This window comes from Giraffa tippelskirchi, chromosome 8 (genome assembly GCF_054371585.1).
Source record: "Giraffa tippelskirchi isolate mGirTip1 chromosome 8, T2T-mGirTip1v1.2.pri, whole genome shotgun sequence".
NCBI classification, from domain to species: domain Eukaryota; kingdom Metazoa; phylum Chordata; class Mammalia; order Artiodactyla; family Giraffidae; genus Giraffa; species Giraffa tippelskirchi.
Window position 1 is genome coordinate 86115000 of NC_137282.1, and position 23510 is coordinate 86138509.

The following is a 23510-nucleotide window of genomic DNA, read 5'->3' on the forward strand; positions in this document are numbered from 1 at the left end:
AAAGCATCAATTTTCCTGCACTCAGCTTTCTTTCTAGTCCAATTCTCATATCCATACATGACTACTGGAAAAACCATAGCCTTGACTAGATGGACCTTTGTTGACAAAGTCATGTCTTTGCTTTTTAATATGCTGTCTAGGTTGGTCATAACTTTCCTTCCAAGGAGTAAGCATCCTTTAATCAATCCCTGAGTCATACAGCAAATTCCCATTGACTATCTATTTCATGTATGGTAATGTAAGTTTCCATGTCACTCTGTCCATACATCCCACCCTCTCCTTCCCCCGTTACCTTCCAGCCCCGGGTCCATAGGTCTGTTCTCTATGTCTGTGTCTCCATTGCTTCCCTGGTTCCAGGTAAATTCTTAACCACTAACCTCCAATTTGGACTTCCCAGGTGGTGAAGTGGTGAAGAATCCACACCTGCTAATGCAGGAAGTGCAAGAGATGTGGGTTTGATCCCTGGGTCAGGAAGATCCCTTGGAGTAGGAAATTGCAACCCACTCCAGTATTCTTGCCTGGAAAATTCCATAGACAGAGGAACCTGGAGGGCTGTAGTCCATGGGGTCTCAAGGAGTCAAACATGACTGAGCACAAATGAACACTCAATTCACCAGTTATCTCATCAGTTAGATCCTTATTTTGTCTCTTCATATTACAATGATTGTATTTTTCATTTTTGTGATTTGTTTTCCTCTTGCTCTAGTTACTCTTGATTCCTATCTTCCTGGTTTTGTTTCATAATGATTGATTTTGCATTATAGAGATGAGAGCAAGATTCAGCGGAGAAAGTAGAAGCTCACAGATAAATGTTCAGCACTGGGCACCATTTGTTTTCTCTTGAGATGTTTGCTGATTCCAAAGTTAAGAGGTTGAGAAGTTAAGCATTGATTTTGATGAACGGGAGTCAGGTAAAAATTTGCAATTTTCTCCTTTATTTCACTCATTGATTTGTTATAGTAAATGAATCAGTCCACTTGAGAACAGTGGCAGAAGTACTCAATTCATTTTAACTGCTATTATTTTGTTGTTGACTTTATTATTAATATTATTCTCCTCATCACTCCACTCCTCTTTATGGTGATTTTGAAGTCCTTAGAAGACTGTTTTAATATATGCCTATAAAACAGGCATGTTTTAAAATGTAATTTTAAAATATAATTATTTTAGAATAATTTTTTCTGTTTTTTGAGCTTAATGAGGTTTATTATTCTTAGCTGCTTTCAAAATTTTTATTTGCAAGTTTATTTTGTGTAGGATGTATGTGTGTGCCCTTTATGTGTTTTCTTTCTCCCTTGCCACATGCATATCTCTGTGTTAGTGTTTTTAAGTTGACTTTGTCCAATATGTTGGTTTCTCATTGTGGAACCAGACTTCATTTTGGTATTTTAACAAGGGTCTGTTATGCTGGGAGAATATCAAAGACACATTTTATAAGCCAACAAGATAGCTTGACCCAGGTTTGTGGTCTCAAATGTTACTACTTTCTCCAAGTAGAGTGGGCTTAAAAAAAAAAGACTTTGTTCAGACAAGAAGCCCCATCTCTGAATTTATGTCACAAAACTGACCCTGGTTGTCTAAAATGTATGTGACATTATGTGAGCTTCCTTGTTGGCTCAGTGGTAAAGAATTCGCCTGTCAATGCAGGAGATATGGGTTTGATCCCTGGATTGCAAAGATCCCTTGGAGAAGGAAATGGCAACCCACTGCCATATTCTTGCCTGGAAAATCCTATGGCCAGAGGAGCCTGGCCTGCCACAGTCCATGGGGTCACAAAAGAGTCATACATGATTTAGCAACTAAATAAACAAACAAACAAAAACCAATGTGACATTATAGTTTCTAAAAAGCTACCTAGAAATTGATATAGATGTTTGGTCTGGTATCACCCTAAAATTCAATAGGTCTAGGGTCTTAATCCAATGTAATTCTCTTTCTGGTTCATGAATTTCTGGTTAATACTGTTTTAAGCACAAATACATATGTATGTTTTAAAACATATGCAGGTATCTTATCATTGTTATATGTTTATATTAAAGTTGTTTATTTGATGAATAATCTTACAATTATTCATCAAATTGACTAGAATGTCAATTTGACTAGAATAAAGTATTGTTATTATCAATGGCAGTAATAGAAATAATGCTAGCAATTATTGCAGTGTAGGCTCACATTAAGATTGTCATTACCTAAAAGCTTATTTTTTTAAAAAATATAAACTGTTCAAAAGCCAGCATTTGATTTCCTACATGCACAACACTGCTTTTGATGTGCATTCATACATTTTTGGAAGCCAATGAAGGGAAATAACTATGTTTATATAGTTATATTAAAGCTATATAAAATATAAACTACTTTGTTTATAGCAAAATGGCAGAAGAAGTAGATCAAATAGCCCAATTTTATTATGGAGTGGAAGGAAATAAATTAATCAGGTCACAACAGATATCTTGAGAGATCCTCTCTCCCCTAAAAGATAACATGTTATGAAAAAACAGATGCAAAGTGAAATAAAAATTCTAAAATATTAACTTGATAATGACAATCCTGTGGGTCTTATGTCTTCAAGATATTTCATTGGTATTGAATTATTTTGCTTTGTGTATTATATAATGAATTGAATTTTTGTCCTTTCATTGAATACATTTTCAAAAAATAAGCATGTAAAAGACATTTAGGCATTTTGTCAAAAAACTTACTACACTGATATTCTGCCAAATGTGGTTCTATATTAATGACTTTAGAAATTACAAAACTGGCAAGAAACATTTCAGCTGAATGCCTTCCCAATTGAAACATATAAAAATTAAACATTTTCTTAAAACTTTAAGAAATTTCACAAAATGTGTATATACTAGGGTTTTCTATGTCAAAATTTTTCTCCACTTCATTCTTATTGAATTCCCATATGTTAGTACGTCACTGGCAGCTTCTATTTTGTAAACATGCTTTTCTCCCTCTTTCTGTTTTCTGTTCCTAGGTGATGAGGTTGAAGTTTCCTGGCATCATATCTCAAGGGAACAATAAGTGCATCAGGAAAGATAATCCAGTTAATTTATTTGAATTTTTGTTGTAAAAGATTAGAAGAATCATAATTGCTGGATCACAATACATTACCATGATTGGTTTATTCTTTTAGTTATTTGTTTATGGAATAAACTTTAGACTTCTACTTTACATATAAACATTCACGCGTCTAGGAGCATGTTGCCATTTCCAATAACTGGCTAAATGAGAGCAGAGTCCTTGAGCTGAGCTCTTCTATCTTTTTGCTCATGTTCAAAAGCAAAGCTGTTTCCCAACACATTTGCATCTAATTAGCAGGAGTTGGTAAACTGCATACAAATATGTTTTAATTGGCAGAAAAGTAATTAAAATATTTTAAAAATTGTATTTGAATGGCTGTAGATGGTGTATATGCTGCAGATTCATCAAAAGATCCCCCACCCCATTCTCTATTAGCAAAAAGCTTCATCTTTACCCATCTTATGTCCTGGCTCTGAAAGCATTGGCATTTGTCACTCATGTTTAAAGCCTCAAAATTGATATTTGACTACCTGGAAACTGGACTTCTAAACACAAAATGTTTTTGTTCAGTCTGTGTAAAACAGACAGACATCATACTACTGAAAATAATTCCTAGAGAAAAGTTAGCTCAGTGTGGTAGAAAGTACTGGAGTAAGAATCAGGATACTTGGATTCTAGTCCTTATTTTGCTACTAAGGTGTTAGTAATCTTAGGAAAGCCTCCCAACTTCCCTCAGCTCCCTAACCTATTCTACTATCATTCTACCCCATCTTGCTCAAGTCAGAAACCTGAGAGATATTTACTATCTTTCTTTCTCTGACCAATTACATTCAAACCACCAGCAAGTCCTGTAGCATCTACCTCCAAAATGTATCTTGAATCTATTTCCTTCTCTTCATATCTCATACAACAATTATAGTCCAAGCTACCATCATCTATCAGCTGGGTTAGAGTTATGGCTTCTTAGATGATTTCCTTGATTCTTCTTTTTTAAATGCAAATTGAGTTATTTCACTCTCTTACTTAAAACTATAACTCAGAATAGAATTAAGACTTTCCACCATGGCCTAAAAGGGCCTGCATGAGCAGCCCCTTTTTTATTTTCAATCTTATATTTCATTCTCTCGTGTGGTCCACCTACAGTGGCCTTGTCTATTTTAAAAATATTTTATTGAATATAATAATCATACTTATTTAAGTGCCGCATGTCCTAACTTCAACATCTGGGTCACATGAGAGTCTGTATTTATTGTCTATTTTTCCTCTTGGTTATTGGTTGTATAACCCTTATATGATCCTGTCTAGTAATTTTTAGTTAAGTAGCAGACAGTATAAATATTTTAAAAAACTTAGAGGTTCCAGTTGATGTTATTACTCATCAAGGAACTTTCTATCTTTTCTTTGTTAAGGAGGTGGAGGGCAGAACTGATGGTTTTAATCTACTCATTGCTGAGCTTGATTGAGGTTGGATTGTGGTTTACCCCCAGGTCACCCTCGTTCTTAGGGCTTGGTCCTTTGAGACTTTTTCAATGAGTCTTGTGGACTTGCATCTTCTTAGTGGAGAGATATGGTATGAAACTTCCACTCTAATTTTGACAGTTTTTTATTTAACAGCTTTTTTAAGCTATAAGATTCACCCATGTTAAATGAACAATAGAATTTAGTGTATTTACAGAGTTGTGCTGCCATCACCTCAATCTAATTTTAGGCCATTTTTGAGAGGCTTGCATGGTCTTCCCAGGTGGCTCAGTGGCAAAGAATCCACCTGCCAAGGCAGGAGATGCAAGTTTGATCCCTGGGTCAGGAAGATCCCCTGGAGGAGGAAATGGCAAACCAATCCAGTACTTGTGCCTGGAAAAGCCCATGGGAAGAGAAGCCTGGTGGGCTACAGTCCATGGGTTTGCAAAAGAGTCAGACAGCACTGAGCACTCACACATGAGAGGTTTTTGACTCAGCTCTTTAGCCTGCCACCCTACGAAGTTTCAGCTGGCAGATGCCTTGAGGAAGAGACTTACTCTGTGCTGAAGCCCATAAATCTCCATTTTTGTCACTCCTAGTCTACAGGACTGCCAAAAGTCCTGCTGGCTTTGCCTTACCTCGTCTGTGACACTTTTTCCAGGAACCAGCCTGGATTTTCAGCCTTTAGAAGTGCTGATGTTCCCATATAGGTACATGTGCTGTGCTATGCTTAATCTCTCAGTTGTGTCTCATTATTTGTGACTCCATGGACTGCAGCCCGCCAGGCTTCTCTGTCCATGGGGGTTCTCCAGGCATGAATATTGGAGTGGGTTGCCATGCCCTCCTCCAGGGGATTGTCCCAACCCCAGGGATTGAAGCCAGGTCTCCCGCACTGCAGGTGGATTCTTTACTTTCCGAGCCACCCAGGAAGCCTAAGAATACTGGAGTGGGTGGCCTATCCCTTTTCCAGGGGATCTTCCCAACCCAGGGATCGAACTCAGGTCTCCTGCATTCTAGGTAGATTCTTTACCAGCTGAGCTACCAGGGAAACTCCATATAGGTACATGCTCCCATATAAAATGTGTTAAGAAGTTGCCATGGTCATCTCATCACTTTCTCAAGGGTTCCTGACTCCTACTTGGTCTTTTCTTCCCAGATCTTGTGCTCCTAAGCACTGGGAGACTGCAAGAAATCCCTCTGCTTTTCTAAGACTCAGCTTAATGTTTTAGCCTTCTGTTCTACATCTCTGGAGTACAGAATGAAGCAGGGCAAAGGCTAATAGAGTTTTGCCAAGAGAATGCACTGGTAATAGCAAACACCCTATTCCAACAACACAAGAGAAGACTCTACACGTGGACATCACCAGATGGTCAACACCGAAATCAGATTGGTTATATTCTTTGCAGCCAAAGATGGAGAAGCTCTATACAGGCAGCAAAAACAAGACCAGGAGCAGACTGTGGCTCAGATCACGAACGCCTTATTGCCAAATTCAGACTTAAATTGAAGAAAGTAGGGAAAACCACTAGTCCATTCAGGTATGACCTAGATCAAATCCCTTATGAGTATACAGTAGAAGTGACAAATAGATTTAAGGGACTATAACTGATAGACAGAGTGCCTGATGAACTATGAACAGAGGTTTGTGACATTGTATAGGAGACAGGGATCAAGACAATCCCCATGGAAAAGAAATGCAAAAAAGCAAAATGGCTGTCTCAGGAGGCCTTAGAGATAGCTGGGAAGAGAAGAGAAATAAAAAGCTAAGCGGAAAAGGAAAGATATTCCCATCTGAATGCAGAGTTCCAAAGAATCGCAAGGAGAGATAAGAAAGCCTTCCTCAGCGATCAGTGCAAAGAAATAGAGGAAAACAACAGATTGGGAAAGACCAGAGATCTCGTCAAGAAAATTAGAGATACCAAAGGAACATTTCATGCAAAGATAGGCTCGATAAAGGACAGAAATGGTATGGACCTAACAGAAGCAGAAGATATTAAGAAGAGGTGGCAAATATGACCCAGTAATCCCACCACTGGGCATACACACCAAAGAAACCAGAATTGAAAGAGACGCGTGTACCCCAATGTTCATCGCAGCACTGTTTACAATAGCCAGGACATGGAAGCAACCTAGATGTCCATCAGCAGATGAATGGATAAGGAAGCTGTGGTACATATACACAATGGAATATTACTCAGCCATTAAAAAAATACATTTGAATCGGTTCTACTGAGATGGATGAAACTGGAGCCCATTATACAGAGTGAAGTCAGCCAGAAAGAAAAACAACAATACAGTATACTAATGCATATATATGGAATTTGAAAGATGGTAACGATAACCCTATATGCAAGACAGAATAAGAGACACAGATGCATAGAACAATTTTATGGACTCTGAGGGAGAAGATGAGGGTGGGACGTTCTGGGAGAATAGCATTGAAACATGTATATTCTCATATGTGAAACAGAACACCATTCCATGTTCGATGCATGAGACAAGGGCTCAGGGCCGGGGCAATGGGATGACCCAGAGGGATGGGATGGGGAGGGAGGTGGGTGGGGGGTCCAGGAAGGGGAACACATGTAAACCCATGGCTGATTCATGTCAATGTATGGCAAAAACTATTACAATATTGTAAAGTAATTAGCCCCCAACTAAAATAAATAAATTTATTAAAAAAAAATAATAATTCAAAAAAAAAAAAAAGAAGAAGAGGTGGCAAGAATACACAGAAGAACTATACAAAAAAGATCTTCACGACTCAGATAATCACGATGGTGTGATCACTCACCTAGAGCCAGACATTTTGGAATGTGAAGTCAAGTGGGCCTTAGAAAGCATCACTACAAACAAAGCTAGTGGAGGTGATGGAATTCCAGTTGAGCTATTTCAAATCCTCAAAGGTGATGCTGTGAAAGTGCTGCACTCGATATGCCAGCAAATTTGGAAAACTCAGCAGTAGCCACAGGACTGCAAAAGGTCAGTTTTCGTTCCAATCCCAAAGAAAGGCAATGCCAAAGAATGCTCAAACTACCGCACAATTGCACTCATCTCACACGCTAGTAAAGTAATGCTCAAAATTCTCCAAGCCAGGCTTCAGCAATATGTGAACTGTGAACTTCCAGATGTTCAAGCTGGTTTTAGAAAAGGCAGAGGAACCAGAGATCAAATTGCCAATATCCGCTGGATCATCGAAAAAGCAAGAGAGTTCCAGAAAAACATCTACTTCTGCTTTATTGACCGTGCCAAAGCCTTTGACTGTGCGGATCACAATAAACTGCAGAAAATTCTGAAAGAGATGGGAATACCAGAACATCTGACCTGTCTCTTGAGAAACCTGTATGCAGGTCCGGAAGCAACAGTTTGAACTGGACATGGAACAATAGACTGGTTCCAAATAGGAAAAGGAGTACGTCAAGGCTGTATATTGTCACCCTGTTTATTTAACTTATATGCAGAGTACATCATGAGAAATGCTGGGCTGCAAGAAACACAAGCTGGAATCAAGATTGCCAGGAGAAATATCAATAACCTCAGATATGCAGATGACACCACCCTTATGGCAGAAAGTGAAGAGGAACTAAAAAGCCTCTTGATGAAAGTGAAAGAGAAAAGTGAAAGAGTTGGCTTAAAGCTCAACGTTCAGAAAACTAAGATCATGGCATCTGGTCCCATCACTTCATGGGAAATAGATGGGGAAACAGTGGAAACAGCGTCAGACTTTATTTTGGGGGGCTCCAAAATCACTGCTGATGGTGATTGCAGCCATGAAATTAAAAGACGCTTACTCCTTGGAAGGAAGGTTATGGCCAACCTAGATAGCATGTTTAAAAGCAGAGACATTACTTTGCCAACAAAAGTCTGTCTAGTCAAGGCTATGGTTTTTCCAGTGGTCATGTATGGATGTGAGAGTTGGATGGTGAAGAAAGCTGAGTGCCGCAGAATTGATGTTTTTGAACTGTGGTGTTGGAGAAGACTCTTGAGAGTCCCTTGGACTGCAAGGAGATCCAATCAATCCATCCTAAAAGAGATCAATCCTCGGTGTTCATTGGAAGGACTGATGTTGAAGCTGAAGCTCCAATACTTTGGCCACCTCATGCGAAGAGTTGACTCATTGGAAAAGACCCTAATGCTGAGTAGGATTGGGGGCAGGAAGAGAAGGGGACGACAGAGGATGAGATGGTTGGATGGCATCACCGACTCGATGGACATGGGTTTGGTTAGACTCCAGGAGTTGGTGATGGACAGAAAGGCCTGGTATGCTGCAATTCATGAGGTTTGCAAAGAGTTGGACACGACTGAGCGACTGAACTGAACTGAGCTACATCTCTGGAATGTCAGTATTTTGAGAGAGAAAGTGGCCAAGTGCCTCAAGCCATTTACTTCTCCATGAATTACTCCATTCTGCACAACCAAACGATCCCACTGGTTTCTCTGTACCCCAGTGTTGGCCCCCTGCCTGTCTTTGCCCTGATTCTTGGTCTCTAGTAGATGCTGAGGATCAGCATGTGTCCCCAGGGGCAGAGGCAAATCACCAGCCCACCTCTTGAAAGTTCCTTCTCTGAAATGTTATCCCCTTTAGTCCTTGTTGCTTCTATAGCCTTTTACGCCTTAATAGATACACTTTAAAAATATGTCTGGCTTTTCTTTTTGTTTAAACAGCATGTTGGCCTCCAACCTGCTTGAAAGCAGAAGTCAAATTAGCCTCACTTCTTGGAAAGGTCCCTGACCCTTTCTCAGCTCAGGGTCTTTGCTTGCGCTGTTCTCCACATCTGCTCTACTCTGCCTCAGACTTCACATGCTGTATGGCTTCTTCCACCTCTTTGGTTCTCATTGCAGTTTGTAATACTGTAACTTACTTTCTAGTAATTAATAATTTACTGTTTATTTTTTCCATAATAATTTATGTTCCATGAGAATAAGAACCATACTTGTCCCTAATAATGCTTTTAGTAAACTTTCAATTGAATAAACAAATACTAAAATGAATTAGTGGATGAATAATTCAAAAAAGAAAATTGGGCTTAATTCTCTTAGGGAAAATATTTACTTACATGATTTTTTGTGTTGCTGGTAGATGACTTATACTTTTATATTTCTAATCCCCTTCTAATCCATTTTCTTTATTTCTCTTATGCTTTTACTTCTATTCAAGTAAGTGTATCACTTGCTATATCAATAGCTCACTGTTATTTATTTTGAAGTTTACTAAGAAGACATTTAGCTTAGCTCCTTTCCTCGTGTATATCACTATCAATTTTAGCAGACTACTAATAAAATTTATAATATCTCTTTATACATGACACTGAAATATATAGTAAATATTCAGCATATTATTATTATTGTTGTTGTTACTTAAACAAATATCCTAGGTTAAGTATACTTGAAGTGTCTCCTGAGAACTGAGTCTTGCTGGTTTTCATGGGACAAGGAGCCTGTGACAGAACGCATGTAAACTTTAGTACTAATTACACTGTTTACTTTGCTGCTGCTGCTAAGTCGTTTCAGTCGTGTCCGACTCTGTGCGACCCTATAGATGGCAGCCCACTTTACCCTACCTTTTGTTTTGGTAGCAAGACTTATGGATAAAGGAAGCAGTTTGTTGATTTGCATTTTGGTGCTAGCCCATTATCTTTCTGGAGACCATAACAGATAACTCACAGATAAGCATTTTAAGTAGCACTACTTGAGACAATTTTGGTACAGGTGATCTTGGCACCAACTTTTGAGTTGGAGGATAAATTGCCTACCCTTTGACATGGCACATTCATCTCTCTTTCATCCCAGCCTGTCATTTTACTCTCAACCATTTTTCTCTCCTTATTTTTCCTCCATTCCTTGCTATTTTAGAGCCATAAACATTCTAGAGGTAATAGGTAGAAATGGAATATTTCCCTTGATCACTGGGTATGGATTTTTGAGATTCCTAAGATTAAAGCTAGAATCAGCCAGCAGTACCAGCCAAGGTGGAGGACTTGAGCACAATGCTTGAAGGAACAAACTTTCAGAAAATGCTGGTCATGTGATCTTATTGCCACATGCTCTTACTGGCACAAGCCTAGGAAAGCTGTGGAAGCCTTGAAGTGGGTGTGAGAGAATGGGTGAGGGATAGGGTTTGGATTAGCACCAGTGTCCAAGGACTCAGAGCAGGTAGGGAGTGTGATTCCTGTTATATAATAAATTGCCTGCCTCAACCTAGATCTGAAACAGTTTTCCTGATTGGGTTTCTAATTGAGTGTGTGCTTTTATCTGTTCTGGAGATTCTAATGTAGTAACCCTGAGTGGGACTTGGGAATCAATCTTTTTAAAAAGCTCTCTAAATGGTTTTGATGATTGCTAGGTTTGGGAACTACTGTTAGTAGATTTCTTATTGCTGTAGCAGTGTCTCCACTTTCTGAGGGAGTTATCATTACTCTGATTCAAGACCTCACATTCTTGTAACTCAACGGAAATTTTGAAGCTTTGCTGTGACATTGCACCATTGTATTAGGTATGGTAACCAATCTCAAGGGAATTACACCCCGCCCTCCCTCTTTCTTCCAGAGGGCTAGTGCCAAGCTGCTTTACTCTGCATGATCTTGCCTTCTGATCACAGTTGATTGGTCTACACATAACCATCCTACTGAAGCAAGATTAATGAGAGTCTTCCTGGGGGTTTTAACTTGAGACTCAGAGAGCCAAGATTTATCCACTCATTATTTCCTTAAAATTTGGCTGTCATGTTTTCTACCATGCGATAGAGCTCATCTGTGGAGATAGAGAATAAGGCAGAATGCATAAAGAAACTTTAACATGAGATAAGGAGACAGTCCTGGTTATATTCAAATGTGAGTATTTTGAATGGTTCTAACATCTCTGGTCCCATGTTATGAGGTCAGAAACAAAGAGGACAGGATATCCTTACTATTTGCAGGAATGATATTGGTCTTCTACTTTGTGAAATGATTTCTCTTTAATTAAAAAAAAAGCTTCCAAATTTATGGAGAACTCTGAATCTCTTATGGCTAATGATGTTTGGAGTACCCCAGATGTGGTAGACAGAATCATGTCTCCCCAAAGATGTCTGTGTCCTGATCTCCAGAACCTGTGACTGTGTGACCTTACATGCAGAAAGGGACAAAGAATGATGAAATAGAGAGATGACCCTGGACTATCTGGGTGGGATCAGTATAATCACAAAGATTCTGATAAGAGAAAGTGGGAAGAGAAAAGAGAGAAGGAGGAAGACGTGAAGACAGAAGCAGAAGTAGGAGTGATGAAATTTCTGGGTTCAAATATGGTGGAAGAGAACCATGTGCCAAGGAAAGCAGACAATCTCTAGGGGCTAGAAATGACAAGGAAAGAGATTTGCTCCTAGAGTCACAAGAAAGAATCAGGACTGTGATCACTAGCGTTCTGTGTGGAATGATCAGTGGCCATCAGCTCTTAAGTGCAGTCAAAGAGTCCTAAATGATTCTTGTTAATAATTTAATAGAATCCAGCTTTTTTCTTGTTGTTGTTTGTTTTTCTAATATGCTCTCATCTTGGTCTCAATAAGTTTGACTGTTTGAGGTAATTCATGTAAGCAGAATCATACAATATTTACTTCACTTAGCATAATGTCTTCAAAGTTAATCCAGCATATGTCAGAATTTCCTTCTTTTTAAAGATGAATAATATTCTCTTGTATGTATATATATGCTTTGTTCATTAATTCATCCATTGATGGACAATCGTGGAATCCACATCTTAATGGAAGAGAGTAAAAAATTTGCAGCCATCTCTATTATTATCTCTACAATAACCACAGTGTAATTATAAAGATCAACAAATTTAACATTGTTACAGTACCATTGGTCCTTGAGTCCTTGAGTTAGACTGGCCAGGTTTGAAGTCTGTCTCTGCTTTCTACAAGGTATAGACTTTTGGCAAGTAATTCTGGCCTCTGATCTTTAGTCTCCTCATCTCTAAATGAGGCCAATAATACCTATGTCTTAGGTGGCCGTGAAGCCTAATAAACTATCATGATTCTGGCGCCCAGTAGTGGCTTAGTAAGCTTTAGGTTTCCCTTTGACCTCATAGAATTAAACATACCGCTGAGTGCTCAGGAGGCCTACAATTAATTATTGGCTGGTTGGACAGCTTTAGCGGCAACTTCAGTTTTCTCAAAAATGAAGAAATTCATTATATGCTTAAATTGTTGCCTTATGAGTTTCCATTTCTGAAGGTTCATCTTCCTTTGTCACATGCAAGTTTAGTGTCATCAACCAAGAGAGAGAATTCTCCATTTTTAAAAAATAATTTATAGTCATTTAAAAGAAAAATGTATTACCAATATACTAACATCATGAAGGTACAAACCTCAAGAACTTCACTAATTTCTGAATCAGGATATCTTTTGCTATGTAGAAGAGCAACAACTCAAAAATAGGTTATGTTATAGAGAAATTGTTATAACAGGAAGACCAGAAACATAGATACTCCATAATTGGATAAATCAGTGGATCAGTGATTTCACAAGGGTCCACAAAGGGTTCTTTCTATGTCTCTAGTGGAGTCTCTTCCATATGTTGGCCTGGACCACAAATGTAAACCTCCTCATGGTGGCAAGATGGCTGCAGCAATTTCAAGCATCACATTCAGACATGGCAACATTCAGAAGAGACCATCCTTCCTGTGAACTCTTTCGGAGTGAGAAACTCCTTCTAAGAAGCCATCCAGAAGATGCTCCTCATCTCCCATTCATCAGATTTTCATCACCTGTACATGTCCAAACCACCTGGGGAGGGAAATGCAATCCTGTAGATTGACTTAAACCAATTGTAGTTTACTTCTTGGGTCTAATGTTGGGGCTGGTACCAACCTCTTGTGGAATATTGGCCATTGGCTGGGAGCTGAATAAATTGATGGGGTAGGAGCAGTAGATACTACCTGCTACAGTATACTAGGGAGATTGTGTTATACCCAAGCATTAGAAATTAGAATAAAAAATTCATTTGGTACATTTGCATCATTAGCAAATGCCTGACATTCTTTAGAATGCAGTTTTGATAAACAATTGGCATGAAACATAATAAGAATGATTTGGTAATCAAGAAATATGAAGTAGATTTAATTAACTTTGAAATGCTTTTTAAAATAATAAATGTTTCTAAGTTTCTAAAAAATTTCCCAAATATAATAAAGAGATTGTTAAAAGTGTGTTCACCATTTTTGCATTTGCATTTACATTTCTTTATAGTCCTAGCTGGTAAACTCTTTATGGAAGGATTTATTTTCTTTTAACTTTAATTTTCCACTAATCCATTTCTCTATAAAATGATGGATGCAATTATGAATGTATTTAAGAACTAAGCATAATCACTCCTCTTCACTAATTTTAATTTGTTCTGTATTTTTTTTCCAATCATACTAGTGGTTATAGGCCCTGTTCAGACCAAAAACAATTTCTATTTACTCAGTAATGCCCATAGGAAACTAAGTATTCTAGATGCAATCTGGGCAAGTGAAAGAGATCAGCTTCCTATGTCATCATGTCATCTGTTACAGTTAGGATCAGACAGGTAGGCTAAGTAACAATGTAACAAGTATACCACCCCCACATCTTGGAAAGGTTTATATTTCACTCATGCCATATACCCACAGAAGTTTGACGGCGTATAGAAGACTCTGCTCATGTTAGTGAATCAGGCTGATAGAGGAGCTACCATTTCAAATGTGCCACAAAGGAGTGTTGGGAGATATTCATGCCAGCAATTCCTTGTTTTGTCCAGAAGCTACACACATACTTCTGGTCACCTTTTATTGGTCAGAATCAATTACATGGCACTCCAACCCAGGGGGGCTAAGAAGTATGTTCCTACCAGGTCCCTGGGAGATGGAGAGCCAGCAACAATGGTGAGCAGTATTTTTGACAATGGCAAAGATGTACCAGTGTGAATCATTGCCTTTCAGTAGAAGGGGAGACATTCCCTAAAGGAACAATTAGTCTTCAGTTGTTATAACCAAAATGGAAATGCTTCAGTTAGGGTGTGCTCTGTACCCTAGTGTTACTGCAAATACAGATTCATAAAGGACAACAGAATCTCACCTCATGAACTGGAACTGTGGTATGGCTTTTCCCTCACATTAAGGGTCATATTTTAGGTAAAATGCAGCCTTTTTCAAAATCTACTTTGTCACTGCATACTGGTAGGGTGGTATCAAGCAAATAATCTTGGAGGCTATTTCCAGCTGCCCAGTCTAATTTCCTCTTCACTTTCTAATCATGGGTCTTCTGCACACATTGCTTTTGATATCACAGATTGTTAGGTTTTTGACTTCAAACACTGAGCCATCTCCACTTCTATGGTATGAAGGATGATTCATTCTAAAGAGAACTTAAAAAACCTTTACTGCTGATGTTGCTCATTGTGGTCATGCCTGCATGAGCACAGTGAACAAGCACATTTCATCAGCTTAGTCTGAATACTTAGTTTGAGTATTCTACCCATTTCTCTCCCCTGAACAATCTAAGTAAGCCCATGGGCTCTTTAATAAATCACAATTCAGTGGAAAAAATGGCAATAGATGAAGGGTCTCATATGGCAGGAAATAAAGGGAGAAGTCCAGCCACTCTTACCACTGGTGTTAAATAATAATAATAATAATAATAATAGTATTTGAGTAGTTGAATGCATATTTCATCCTAGGCTTTTTAGTAGTTGTGAGTATTATATGTTCTAGCCTATTCTCAGAACAAATAGAGAGTTGGCTGGTATTTTCCTGTTTTTACATGAGGAAACAGTCTTAGATGTTTGTTCAAGTTCAAACAGCTGTTCAGTGTCTCCAACTATAATAAAACTTTGGAATTTAGATTTTATTTTATTTTATTGACTTTCCAGTTTTTTTTAATTCCCTGAAGATGTTATCTTTACTTATAATTTTAAAATAGCTTTCTGTATTATATAATGGTGATTTAAATACACCTTTAAAATCTCCCCAGGGTACTGTAAGTACCTCCAAAATCTTTGCACAATTATAGGTCTAACCCTTGTGACTTGGCAGATATTCAGACAATGCTTATGAATGAATGAATGCATCTGTGTGAGGCTCACATGTCTAGCCTAGGTAGAGACTACCATGTGTGCAAATCTAGACCAGATGAGCTGTCTGACCTCCAAGGCCAATTTGCTATGAATTTTCTATACAAGCAGAATTAGTTATCTGTTTTTTGTACTTAAGTTGAAAAGTACATTTTAAGAACAATTTTCATGATTGTAGATATAAAAATTCATGCTGAGTAATGTATTTAATGAATAATAGCAAACGTGTGAGCATAAGAACAGATCAATATGAAAATAATTTATTAAGTATAAATTATTTGTACTATATTTTCTAAACATTTGCAATAAGCTTGTGCTACTTTCATGACTGGAATAAAAATAAAAAAGATTAAAAAATACATGCTGATTCTAGAAAATCTAGTAAATGCAGAAAGAAATAAATAAGAAAATAAAAAATAACTCCAAATTCCAGAGATTTGTTCTCCCAATCATTCTTTCTAAGGGCATGTGGACACACAAATTTACACAACTGTACGCATACATAGTATTGCAGCCTGATTTTTCACTTTATTATGTCCTTTAAAATCTTTTTAAGAGATGCTTGTCAGTGGTCTCATACCCTTCTGTCGTATGATTACGAGGTACATGATTTATTATTGGGCATTTAGGCTCTGTCAATTTTTAGCGATTATAAATAATGTTGTGATGAACATCTTTCTATATAAATCTCTGTGAGCATGATTTTCAATGCACCGTCCTTCCCTTGGAGTCCCTTGATTGGTGACACACACCTCTATTAACTGATATTCGAAATGTGGGACTGAAGCTGTGTAGCTAAAACTTGTCAAGAAGACAAATAGTGTATCAGTGGCCCGTCTCACGCTCATAAAATAAAATGGTTACAACCATAATTCTGCAGACCATTTATTTGGCTAACAGCTAGATGCTTCATTGATTCCATACACAAGGTATCCCTAAAGAATGAAAGTGACCTTGGAGACAGATAGCCATCCAAAATCCAATTAATCCAGCCTCAGGATATTTGGTGCCCAGCACCGACCAGAGCCAGTATGATCTGTTAGATCCTTATTACTCAGAATTAGAATGTAGGAAGGGATATGGGTTTGGTTTAGCTTGTGGGTGCTCTTCAGGAAAAAAAACAGAATAGCTTAAATTTTAACTCTACAGAATGTTGGTTGTGGGAGGTGCAGGCTTTTGTAGAAAGAGTAACAATGTAGTCTAAAATTTAGTGAGCTTTACTGAAGACTGCCAAAAAGAGGAAATATTTGGTTAAGCTTGCACATCGCCACATCGGAGGACTGGAAAAAATCATAGTCTTAGAACTCTGCTTCTAGGACGTTTGAGATTTATAGCATGTCTATTTATAAAGTTCTTTAAACTGGGGTCCCATTTATTTTGTAGAATCAACAAAAAATTAAAATCCATATAAAAAATGGACTTGAGTTGGTTTCCAGCTACTTAAGCTACCAGCATGAATGCTTAGCATTCATCTCTAGCCTAAGAGGATAAAGCTTTTACCTTTGATCTAGAATTTACTTAATCTTCTAGGACAGCACTGGAGATTCTAGGTCCAAACTCCAGGTATCTAATATGTCTCAGTTTTCCTCTCTGCTTCATGGTGACAATTTTATCACTAGCTCTTAACACTTATTGTACTAAATTGCTATATTAATATTAATGTCAGGGTGTGAAAAATTCAACTGGTAAGTGGTATGCAAATTAGCCTAATGCAAACTTAATGGATTCATGCACTCAAAATATCCTTTGAAACAAAGGTAACTAAAGTGATAAAAAGACCAACTAATCACCATTAAAAGGGAAGATTACTACAAGTATAAGAACAAAATACTTTCAAGCAAGCTAGCTTGACTGATTTTAATCAAACAATATGAATGTAATAGCTGGTATAAACCTTTGATTATATTAAGGGGTGTAAACAGAAAACATTCTTTTTTTCCCCAGTCAGGGTGCTGCGGATTGAATTGTGTCTGCAGTAAAAGACAAGTTGAAGTCCAAACACCTGGTACCTGCAAACATAACCCTATTTAGAAATAGGGTCTTCACAGATGTAATACAGTTAAGGTGAGGTCATTAGAGGGGGCCTAATCTCATTGGAAAAGACCCTAATGCTGGGAAGGATTGGGGGCAGGAGGAGAAGGGGACAACAGAGGATGAGATGGTTGGATGGCATCACTAACTCGATGGACATGGGTTTGGGCCTGGTGTGCTGCAATTCATGGGATCACAAAGAGTCGGCCACGACTGAGTGACTGAACTGAACTGAACTGAATCCAACAAGATTGCTGTCCTCATAAGGTAATGCACATTTAGGCAGACAGATATGCACATAAGGAAGGCAATGGAGAGGGCCATGAGATGATGGAAGCAAAGACTAGAGTGATGCATCTACAAACCAAGGAATGGGCAGCATTTCTGGCAAACACCAAAAGCCAGAGGAAGCAGGGAAGAATTCTCTCCCATAAGCTTCAGAAGGAACATGGTATGGTGGACAGACTGATTTTGGATTTCTAGCCCCCTCAATCTGTGAGACAATGTATTTCTGTTGTTCTAAGCCACTCAGTTTGTAGTACTTTGTAATGGTAGCTCCAGCAAGCTAGTGTTAGTCATAGTTTTCCTCTATGCTCTGCCAAACCCCATTCTTCTCTTGCCTCAATTAAGTCTGAGACAGATCACATAGATTTCTGGCCAGTTACTATTTTTAAAAGTCAGTCCAGTTTAAGTTTCTAATCTCAGATCCAATTTATATCTCATCTCTTTCCCTGCCTCCAGTATCAGCCAGGCCTGTCGGTCAGAGGATTTGGAGTAGGGAAGGGATGAGGATGGTTCTTGCAAATTTCTTACCCCTCTTAGAAAGAGTGATGGGCAGAGGCAAGTCTCATTCTAGGAGACTCTTTTCTCCTGCATCTGTTGGATCTGGTTCTCTGCTGTTGGAAGGAAGTGGACTTGGAAAGATGGCAGAAGCTGCTTGATACAACAGTCAGTGATGGGGCATGCCCTCTGGACTTGTTCTTACTAAATCTCACTCTATGATATTGGTGGCCCCTGTGTTTCCTTGGGGTGGTGTTTTGCTTTATTCTTACCCATGCTGTCTCCCAGAACTTTCTGTGAGAGAGGCAGCTATGCTTCCTTTTGGTATTTCCAATAGGTTCATGTCCAAGACACAGGATGGCCTCAGAGTTCCTGCCTTTCCTCTTCTCTGTGTTCCTTCCTATGGAACCATGAGACCCACCAAAGTCCTCCATTCCTTCTCTATGCCTTGGGATTGAGGTGGAGAAAGGGCTGCACCCATCTTTTTTTCCCAGTCATGCCCCACCACTCCCTTGTTACTGTGGAAACAATTCAGATCATTTTGTCAGCACCCTGCCTCCCACATGCCCTGGGCAGCAAAGGGTCTTGGGCTCGTTTAAGAGCAAATTCCTCTGGTGTGGAGCCATACCTCCCAGAAACTCCTCCAGCAACCTGTTCACCAGTGATAGTTCTAAGATTCCACAGCCTCCAGCCAGTGAGGGTGGCACCATATATCCTGGATATGGGTGCTCTGACAAGTGATTCTCTCAAGACTTTGGTTGCCTGGCTTCAGGGGAGACTTAGAGCATCTCCCTCCTCCCCACCAAGGGGAAGAAAAGGACTTTGGGGAGGTAATAGGATCTTCACTATGAGCACTGCCTCCCTGTGCCCGCAGAGCCCCAAAGCGCCCCTGTCACCCCCAGTCCTGCTGTACAGCCTGGAAAGGTGTGGTGCTGATGTGAGAGCTGGTAGAGCAGAGCCAAGTCAGTCCTGAGCAAAGTTTCCGGACTCAGTGGTTGGTGGCTCTCCTTTTAGTGTAGGACTGTATAATGCCTAAACTTTGCCTTCATTTTGGCATCTTGGGAGTACTGAGGGCACAAAGCTTACAAGAGTAGCCTGTGCCACTTTGGTAGTGAGAAGAAGTGGGGCTGCATGGCAGGAAAAGATGGGTCACTGACTCCTAGACAAAGATCAATTCCCACTCAATTGCCATTATACCAGGAAAATGGGTTTTCTGTTTCTAGGCTTTTCCCTTCCTCATACTTATCCTTTGATATTGCAAGATGTTTTAGAGGTTGATTTTTTTTTTTTTTTCTTGGCTGTGCTGCGCAGCATGTGAGATCTTAGTTCCCTGACCAGGGACTGAACCTGTGCCCCCTGCAGTGGGGATGCAGAGTCCTAATCACTGGACCACCAGGGAACTCTGTAAGATGTTTTAGATTTTGGCTGAGATCTTAATGAGATGGAAGAGGAATGACGTTTAATGTGTAAGCCTAATAAGGGTGCTGCTGGATGGCTGTGACTCATAGCCCCTTCTGTTAGGTGAGCATCCCAATGAGATTTAGAGGAAGGGAACCTGCTTCCACTCACCTGCTTGGAGACTGACTGGCTAAAGTTGGGATCAATTACTTTAGTAATTGGATTAGCTGCTTGATGGCTCCACTTCTAGACTGAAAGTTCTCAAAATGCGATGCTCTTGATCATCATCAGCAGTCCCACCTGGAAAGTTGGTAGGAATACAGATTCTCAGGCCCCACCCCAGACCTATTGAACCAGAAACTGGGGGTGGGTTGCAGAGATCTGTATTAAAAAGTGCTCCAAGTGACTCCAATGCACCCTCATGCTTGAGAACCACTGCTCCAAAGATGTTTCTCTTCTCCAATTCAAAATGACACCCTAGCCTCTCTAAGAAATGGGTGTCTACTTGGTAGGGTCTAATATGATAGATATGACTTACCTTAAGAATTATTCTTTTGAAATTTTCTGATGATTTTTCTATCCATCACACACTTTTAGCTTAAAAGCTTTCTGATGCACTTTGGCTGAAGCAAAAAGAGTCTCCTAAGAAGGAGGAAACTTTAGGAATTTAACTACTTTAAGCAAGGCAATTTCCACTTGAATTCAGTTGTCCTTACTGTGATGCTTATTAACTAGGGAATATTTCCTCACATAAGATGAGGTTTAAGAATGGATTACATTGTCTTCTCCATAAGAATTATCACCATCAAACATACTACATATTTTGTATGCTTCTATTATGTTCTGTATGTCTTCCTCCGCAAGAATGTGAGCTTCTTGAAGACCAGGGCTTTTGTCTGTTTTATTCACTGCTGGTTCCCCAGCGCCCTAAATAGTGCTAAGTTTATTACAGACATCCCCAATTATTTATTGAATGAATGCATGAAAGGTGGGTTTCAAGAATGTGTTGTACAAGTTGTTTAGATTTCTATGTTTATTGATTCATTGAAGAAAATTATGGTTTTTATTCTGATTTCTACTTGTTAGTATGCTTAATACCACAGGCATCATAAGGTCCTAGAAGTCCAATCATTTTAGTGTGACATGAACTGAAGAATTTACTAGATTGATGTGGAAGTTATTACCTAGAGATACGCTACAGAGCTGCATGGATGGGAACTGGATGAGGGAGAAGACTCGAGAGGCAGGGAGAATCATTGTGTGAAACGAACACCTAAGGATTTTTGTCGGTAACTCCTGAATGTGCCAGTCTGCTGTTTGTTCAACAGCGTCCTTGTGTCGGGGTTATTTGGGGGCAATAACTCTGTTTATGGGTAATTGTGTTAGGTCTAACACCTCCCAGAATGCAGTATTTCCACTTCCCTTTTGGCACATTTTACAGCTCCTACTTCACATATGTTCATTGTTTTCCCGCTCACTGACGATCCTACTTTGACGCAGAAGAGTTGATCTCCGCCCTTGGTGCACTGGGAGGGTAACAGGCAGATGCACTTGGAGGTGGGGGCTGCAAGGAAGGAGAGAGACAGTGTGACTCTCTACAGTGCTTTAGGATTTGATTTTATCTGACTGGTTCCAAATAGGAAAAGGAGTACGTCAAGGAGGTATATTGTCAGCCTGTTAATTTAACTTACATGCAGAGGACATCATGAGAAATGTTGGGCTGGAAGAAGCACAAGCTGGAATCAAGATTGCCAGGAGAAATATCAATAACCTCAGATATGCAGATGACACCACCCTTATGGCAGAAAGTGAAGAGGAACTAAGTAAACTCTTGATGAAAGTGAAAGAGGAGAGTGAAAAAGTTGGCTTAAAGCTCAACATTCAGAAAACTAAGATCATGGCATCTGGTCCCATCACTTCATGGGAAATGGATGGGGAAACAGTGGAAAAAATGTCAGACTTTATTTTCTGGGGTTCCAAAATCACTGTAGATGGTGATTGTAGCCATGAAATTAAAAGATGCTAACTCCTTGGAAGGAAAGTTATGACCAACCTAGACAGCATATTAAAAAGCAGAGACATTACTTGGTCAACAAAGGTCCGTCTAGTCAAGGCTATGGTTTGTCCAGTAGTCATGTATAGATGTGAGAGTTGGATGGTGAAGAAAGCTGAGCACCGAAGAATTGATGGTTTTGAACTGTGGTGTTGGAGAAGACTCTTGAGAGTCCCTTGGACTGCAAGGAGATCCAACCAGTGCGTCCTAAAGGAGATCAGTCCTGGGTGTTCATTGGAAGGACTGAGGTTGAAGCTGAAACTCCAATACTTTGGCCACCTGATGGTAAGAGTTGACTCATTGGAAAAGACCCTGATGCTGGGAAGGATTGGGGGCAGGAGGAGAAGGGGATGACAGAGGATGAGATGGCTGGATGGCATCACTGATTCAATGGACATGAGTTTGGGTAGACTCCAGGAGTTGGTGATGGACAGGGAGGCCTGGCGTGCTGCGGTTCATGGGGTCGCAAAGAGTCAGACACGACTGAGCGACTGAACTGAATTGAACTGAATTGACTTCTCCCCAGTGCAGCGAGCACTTTGGTGATAATGAGAGAATGCGGGCACAAAGACACTGACTCAAAAGACCCAGCTGTGTTTGAATGGAGTCATCTGGGTGGAAGAGAGAAGAGGCTGCTGGTAAGTCGGTAAGATGTAGGAGCTGGGCTGCCTCTGACACCTCCCTTTCCCCCACTAGCCACATCCAATCAGCTGCTACCTCCCGTCAATCCATTTCCACAATGTCTTCAATCTGTCCTTCATGTTCTTTTCTCACTGGCGCCACCCGGGAACAACTATATCACTTATCGAGCATGCATGATGAAACCACACAATATGCCAAGTGCTTTGCATGCTTTATTTCATTTAACCCTCACAATAAACATATGAACTACAAGGTATCATACTAACTCTACAGATGTAGTCAGCTCAGAGAGGTTAAGTGATTTGCCCATGGTCCCACAATTTAGTAAGTGGTAGAGGCAGATTTTAAATCATAAATGACTTATAGGGCTGCCTTCTTATAATTATGTACCACATCTTTTATTTCTTCCTAGACTATTCCTAGGTTATGACTGGGAATCTGGATTTTAATAAGCAGTGAAGTTGGGTGATACTTTTCTCAGGCCTGGCTTCAAAACCACCCCATCACTTCATAATTCATATAACTCTTGTATTCATGAAAGAGTTTTAAAATGACCATTTGGGGTAAAGTTACCAAAGCCAAGTATATTAAATCAATTTAGAGTAAAGGGATATAGGCTCATTTAATCAAAGTTCAAGGTCTTCCACAATTTGGCCTCAATATCCCTTTGCAGCATTATCTTCTCTGCTTTCTTCATCCCAGATAGAGTGACTCTCTCTCTGTTTCCCAATAAGGACCCCAAGGGTGGTCCAGTTTTTGTCCATTGCCCATCCTATACCCTTCTTTTGCCAGACTGGTATGCTCTTTCCAATATTCCTGCACATGTCCAATGTCTATAAGCCTTACCTCCTCTATGAAGCATTGTATGGCCACATATCCCCCACCAAGGTTTTCTTTTTTTTTTTTTTTTTTATAAATTTATTTATTTTAGTTGGGGGCTAATTACTTTACAATATTGTAATAGTTTTTGCCATACATTGACATGAATCAGCCATGGGTTTACATGTGTTCCCCTTCCTGGACCCCCCACCCACCTCCCTCCCCATCCCATCCCT

At 39.5% G+C, this 23510-nt stretch overlaps 1 protein-coding gene across 2 annotated transcripts in view; it reads right to left on the minus strand.

Moving 5' to 3' along the window:
* Positions 1 to 12902: 12902 nt before the first annotated feature.
* The window catches only part of C6 (complement C6), an 80436-nt gene continuing 69828 nt past the window's right edge, over positions 12903 to 23510 (minus strand). The window contains exons 18-20 of one of the 2 annotated variants that reach the window (XM_081517549.1): positions 21179 to 21324; positions 19932 to 20060; positions 12903 to 13246 (exon numbers count right to left, since the gene is read on the minus strand). In XM_081517549.1, the coding sequence (XP_081373675.1) occupies positions 20022 to 20060; positions 21179 to 21324 (185 nt within the window). In that variant the 3' untranslated portion in view covers positions 12903 to 13246; positions 19932 to 20021. Of the gene's footprint in view, positions 13247 to 19931; positions 20061 to 20778; positions 21325 to 23510 lie in introns of those variants that run through there. The other variant, XM_081517550.1, reaches the window with a different exon arrangement.